The sequence below is a fragment of the Eulemur rufifrons genome, chromosome 16 (genome assembly GCF_041146395.1).
Source record: "Eulemur rufifrons isolate Redbay chromosome 16, OSU_ERuf_1, whole genome shotgun sequence".
NCBI lineage: Eukaryota > Metazoa > Chordata > Mammalia > Primates > Lemuridae > Eulemur > Eulemur rufifrons.
The window spans coordinates 38,435,571-38,441,149 of NC_090998.1; the positions used below are offsets into that span (position 1 = coordinate 38,435,571).

The 5,579-nt window shown below is 62.6% G+C and overlaps 1 protein-coding gene across 1 annotated transcript; it reads left to right on the forward strand.

Moving 5' to 3' along the window:
- The first annotated feature begins 1,659 nt into the window (after window positions 1-1,659).
- On the forward strand, window positions 1,660-5,213 carry PRPH (peripherin). The gene is made up of 9 exons (XM_069490614.1): window positions 1,660-2,255; window positions 2,649-2,709; window positions 2,899-2,994; window positions 3,399-3,566; window positions 3,676-3,801; window positions 3,883-4,103; window positions 4,193-4,242; window positions 4,486-4,565; window positions 4,805-5,213. The coding sequence occupies exons 1-9, from the start codon at window positions 1,711-1,713 to the stop codon at window positions 4,868-4,870; spliced, it is 1,413 nt and encodes a 470-aa protein (XP_069346715.1). The 5' UTR covers window positions 1,660-1,710; the 3' UTR covers window positions 4,871-5,213.
- The last annotated feature ends 366 nt before the right edge of the window (window positions 5,214-5,579 follow it).

Here is a 5,579-nt window from a genome sequence, read left to right on the forward strand (position 1 = left end):
CCTGGAGAGGAGAAGGCGGTAGGGATGCGAGCTGCGCGGAGGGCGTTGGCCCTGGCCCATCTCAGAGGACACACAAAGGGGGGAGGGATCCTCTGCCCTGCAATACGGAGGAGCTGGCCAGCCAGGGAGCCACCCTCCTCACCCCCAGCCAGACATCCAGCCTGGAGCCCCAAACCTGCTCCCCCAGATGCCCAGCTCTCATCCTCAGGTCCAGTCTGAGGCAGACCCGTCCCACAGGAGAGCCCTAGAGTCCACGGCGACAGCAGCAGCCCCAAAGCTCCTGGCAGATCCAACAGGCCTCAGCAACCTGACTCCTGCAGACCGTCCTCGCTGCCTGTCCGCTCCTGGGCAGCCCAGGCTTATGCTCTGGAAGCTATTTGACACACAGAGGCCAGACATCAGCCTTCTCGCTGACTCTGGGGTGGGGGAGGCTATGAAGGGATGCGTGGTTGTGTGAGTGTTTGCGTGTAGAATGTGAGTTCACATAGGTACATGGGGCTATGCATAGGCATCTGTGTGCACAGGTTTGTGGATATATTCTGGGGCCTTCTCGCTCTCCTTTCAGCCGTTGGGGATGGGCACCTTCTCCTTCCCCATCTCTTCCCCGTCCAGCCCCACCCATCCCTGGGTACCTGCACTGCTTAGTACTGGAAACCGGTTCCTGCCAGTCCACCCATCTCTCAGCCTTGGCAGCAGCTGTTGCCCCTCAGCCCCCTCCCCTCCCTACCTCAGGAATCAGTCTGGTTCCCGGAAGGCCCATGACTGAGCAGCAGTCGGTGGGGGGAGGGAGAACCCAGTAAATCCGGACAGCACACAAACCCCACTCAGCTTAGCCTCTGCATGGCACAGACCCTCTCCACTGGGGTCCTGAGCTGGACCCAGGCACCCTCAGCCCCTGTGATGTTCCCACCCTGTTGGGGCTTGGGGTAGTCCGGGTTTGGAGGCTGTGTCTTTAAGGCTGAAACATCAGCAGGCCACCTCTGCTGGGCCAAGCGTTCAGGAGAGGGGGAGGGGAGCTGGTCAGTCCATTAGCGGCAGAACTGGCGCCAGGCACCAGCCCTTCCCAGGGCTCTGGGGATTAGGTAGAGACCAGCCCTTCCCCAGCCCCTCTGCCTCTGCTCTCCTGTCTCCCATTTCTCCCTGGGTGTGGTGAAGGAGGGGGTAGTTGACAGCAAGTGAAAGTAGAGCCCAGCCTTTAGGGGACAGGCTGAGGCGCAAGCTCTGGGGCCTAAGCCAGGCCAACTCTCCCTCCACCTGGCCTCCTCCCTACTCAAGTGCCAGAAGCCTGCGCTTTAACCTCAGGTCCTCCTGTCCCCTAATTTTTACCGGCTCTTTCAGACAGGGACCCCAGCTCGAGTCAGGCCCTCCCACTCTAGGCTCCAGCTTCCTACGCTTTCTGGAAGGTGCTGACCCTCCCCCTGGCCTGCCTGTGGCTGCCACCCCTGTTTCCTTCCCCGCCAGCAACAGGGAGAATCAAGTAGGCAGAGCACCGGCAACCAGGGAGGGGAGGGCGCGGCGCCCCTGCTGTTCCGCAGGGGTGGGGCATCCCCCTCCCCACACAGCCCCACTCTCCCCGGCCGTCAGGCCAGTGGGAGGAGCTGCCCGTGCCCCCCCTGAGACCGCAGGGCTATAAAGCCGCCTCACAGCGGTCTGCGGCTCCTTCCCAGCCCCTGGCCTAGCTCTGCGAACGGTGACTGCCCACCCTCGGCCATGAGCCACCACCCGTCGGGCCTCCGGGCCGGCGTCAGCTCCACCTCATACCGCCGCACCTTTGGGCCACCGCCCTCACTATCCCCGGGGGCCTTCTCCTACTCGTCCAGCTCTCGCTTCTCCAGCAGTCGCCTGCTGGGCTCGGCGTCCCCGAGCTACTCCGTGCGCCTGGGCAGCTTCCGTGGCCCGCGAGCGGGCGCGGGCACCCTCCTGCGCCTGCCCTCGGAGCGCCTCGACTTTTCCATGGCCGAGGCCCTCAACCAGGAGTTCCTGGCCACGCGCAGCAACGAGAAGCAAGAGCTGCAGGAGCTCAACGACCGCTTCGCCAACTTCATTGAGAAGGTGCGCTTCCTGGAGCAGCAGAACGCGGCCCTGCGCGGGGAGCTGAGCCAGGCCCGGGGCCAGGAGCCGGCGCGCGCCGACCAGCTGTGCCAGCAGGAGCTGCGCGAGCTGCGGCGGGAGCTAGAGCTGCTGGGCCGCGAGCGCGACCGGGTGCAGGTGGAGCGCGACGGGCTGGCGGAGGACCTGGCAGCGCTCAAGCAGAGGTCAGGGGGCAGCACTGGGCGGCGGCCGTCGAGGGGGCTGCTCCTCCCTCTCCTCCCTTCCCCTCTGGTAGCCCAAGGGTGTGGCTCCCCTTGCCAACTCGGGGGTGTGCAGGCAGCATCCTCGCCCGCGGGCTCCAAGCCCCTCCCCCACTTTGCTTGAGAGTCTGGGAAGGTGTGGGAGGGGTATCTATGCCTCCCCTGTGTAATAAGGAGACCTTCTCAGCTCCCGGCCCGTTAGTGAGAAATGGGATCAATTCCATCAGGCAGCCTGAAGCCCTCCTATTAGAGTCCTGAGCAGCAGCAACAGCGTGTAACCTGACCCTGGCGGGTGCGGTCTGGGGTGAAAGCAGGGCCCTAATCCTGCAGCTTGGCCTCAGCGCACTCTACCCACAGGTTGGAGGAGGAGACGCGCAAGCGGGAGGATGCGGAGCACAACCTGGTGCTCTTCCGCAAGGTGAGCCGGAGCCCCACGTAGAGTTCCGCCTCCCCATCCCTACCCCGGCCTGTGCATCTAGGGGTGGCATCTGTGGGTACGCGGGGGTGGGGGCAACCAGACTCCTCCCGAAGCAGGCAAGGAAGGCCTGGCCCTTCCTCTGCCTAAGCAGCCCCTCCCTTCTCTTGAACCCCACTGCCACCCACGAAGGACGTGGACGATGCCACCCTGTCCCGCCTGGAACTAGAGCGCAAGATTGAGTCTTTGATGGATGAGATTGAGTTCCTCAAGAAGCTGCACGAGGAGGTGTGTGGACCCGGGTGTCAAGGGTGGCTTCGGAGGTTGTGGGGGTGGTCTCGCTGGAGATCCGTAGAGAAAGTTCTGGAGGAGGCTGGCGGGTGGAACGGAGGAATCGTCCTGGGGATGAGAAGTGAGATTGGCTGGGTAGACGCTGTCACTCGACCGCCTTCTACAGGTGGTTTGACTCCCACCCTTGCGCCACCTGGTGGCAGGCAGCGGGACTGTACCCTCGTGACCTGGCAGCTGGTTTAGCGCACGCCAGGGCGCAGGGCTCATATTCCTGGAGTCGCTGCACTCCCTGGTGCTCCCTTCTGTTCATTCAAATGTTTCTTCTCCTTTCTGGGCGCGAACTGCGTGGCCCGCGTGGGATTTGCGTCGTGGGCTTGTCCTCTGCCTGTCCTGGGCCGTAGGAGCTTCGAGACCTACAGGTGAGCGTGGAGAGCCAGCAGGTGCAGCAGGTGGAGGTGGAAGCAACCGTGAAGCCGGAGCTGACTGCGGCGCTGAGGGACATCCGAGCACAGTACGAGAGCATCGCAGCGAAGAACCTGCAGGAGGCGGAGGAGTGGTACAAGTCTAAGGTGCGAGGGCCGGGAGGGTCTGGGAGGAGGGAAATGCTGGGTGGGTGTAGCACGTCCCTGCCAGCTCAAGCCCAGGTCCTCGGCCCCCGCCTCCCACATCACTTGGCAGTACGCAGACCTGTCCGACGCCGCCAACCGGAACCACGAGGCTCTGCGCCAGGCCAAGCTGGAGATGAACGAGTCCCGACGCCAGATCCAGAGTCTGACGTGCGAGGTGGACGGACTGCGCGGCACGGTGAGGACGAAGCTGAGCGCCCAGGCCTGGGGAGCGGACGATGAAGGGTTCCCTGACTGCCTCTCCTGTCCCCCACCCCAGAACGAGGCGCTGCTCAGACAGCTGCGGGAGCTGGAGGAGCAGTTCGCCCTGGAGGCGGGCGGGTACCAGGCGGGCGCCGCGCGGCTCGAGGAGGAGCTGCGACAGCTAAAGGAGGAGATGGCGCGTCACCTGCGTGAGTACCAGGAGCTCCTCAACGTCAAGATGGCCCTGGACATCGAGATCGCCACCTACCGCAAGCTGCTGGAGGGCGAGGAGAGCCGGTGAGGGGCGGGGCGGGCAGGGCGTGGTCGGGATTGGGCGTGAGGGGCGGGGCCCGGGCCGGGGCGCTGACCGCGTGCTTCGCCCCCAGGATCTCTGTGCCGGTCCATTCCTTTGCCTCTTTAAGTATAAAGACCACTGGTGAGTCTTCCACGTCTGGCTTCCAGCCTGCACCTCCCCTTGTCCACTTCTGCCCTGATCGGTCTTTTGCTCTGGCTCCCTCTGGGGTCTGTTCCCTCCACAGAACCGTTGAGTCCTGGCCTATACTCGTCCCTAACCCGCCCCTCACGCCCCGCCCCGCTGCCCCTGGGGACGGGAGTGGGAGCGTGAAAGGAGCGGAGTCGCTAGCCTTCCGCCTTCCACCCCTCATCCTGTTCTCTCCAGTGCCTGAGGTGGAGCCTCCCCAGGACAGCCACAGCCGGAAGATGGTTCTGATCAAGACCATTGAGACCCGGGACGGCGAGGTGAGACAGGTCCTCTGATCCCAGGACCCCATCGCTTCCCATGTTATTTCTGAGCCGCAGCCTGGCTGCAGCTGATCTTAGGGTGTTGTGGTGGGTGGTTCTTGGGGAGAGACAAGGAAACAGAAGGTGGATGGATAAACCGGAGCCTCAGCTGGTTATGCCAGCACCGTGATCCAAAGGAGCTGGAAGGAGGGTGGTGTTGAATGGTCCATGCCCCTCATATGCTTTGGCCCCAGCAGGTGGTGACAGAGTCCCAGAAGGAGCAGCGCAGTGAACTGGACAAGTCTCCTACTCACAGCTACTGAACCCCTTGGTCTGGAGATTCCTGACCCCGCCCTAGGCCTGCTCTAAGCCCAAATCCTAACAGCAAACAGCAGTCCTCAATTAGTCTTCCCTCCCTCTGCATGTGTCTATGGGGTGGTACCAGTCCTTCCTTTCCTGGCCCACGGCCAAGCCCTACCTGACCAGCAGTCGCTGGGCATGTCCCTGCCCTGACACAGATGTAACCCAGGTGCTCTCCTTTTCCCGTCCTGGTAAAAGGCCGATGACCCCCAGGACAAGTCTACTGCAGCCATGATCCTATGACCAGTGGGTGGGCCAGGATCTGAGTTTCACTTCTGAATCAAGTAAAACTGCTGTCAAGAGAAACCTCTCCAGTGCATTTGTGTCTGTGGGAGTTGGGGGAGTGCCCGAGGGGAGGAGCCTCTGCTGTATCTTCCCTTTGTCTCTAGTCATTTCTTTTCTGACTCCCACTCCCTTGGCATCCATGACTCCTCCTTACCCTTCCAGGTTTTCTCCTATCTCTCCATCCACTCCTTCTCAATGTCCAGCTCCCTGCTGGGTGTCCCACAGGCCACTCAAACTCAGCGTGTCCCAACAGAGCTCTCACCTCCCTCTCCATCTGCAATCGTGTTCTTCCTCAGATTCCCCACCCCAGAAGAAGGCACCACTAGCACACCTATTGCCCAAATTAGAACTGACCTCAGCTTACACACCTTTCTTTTCTTCACCTAC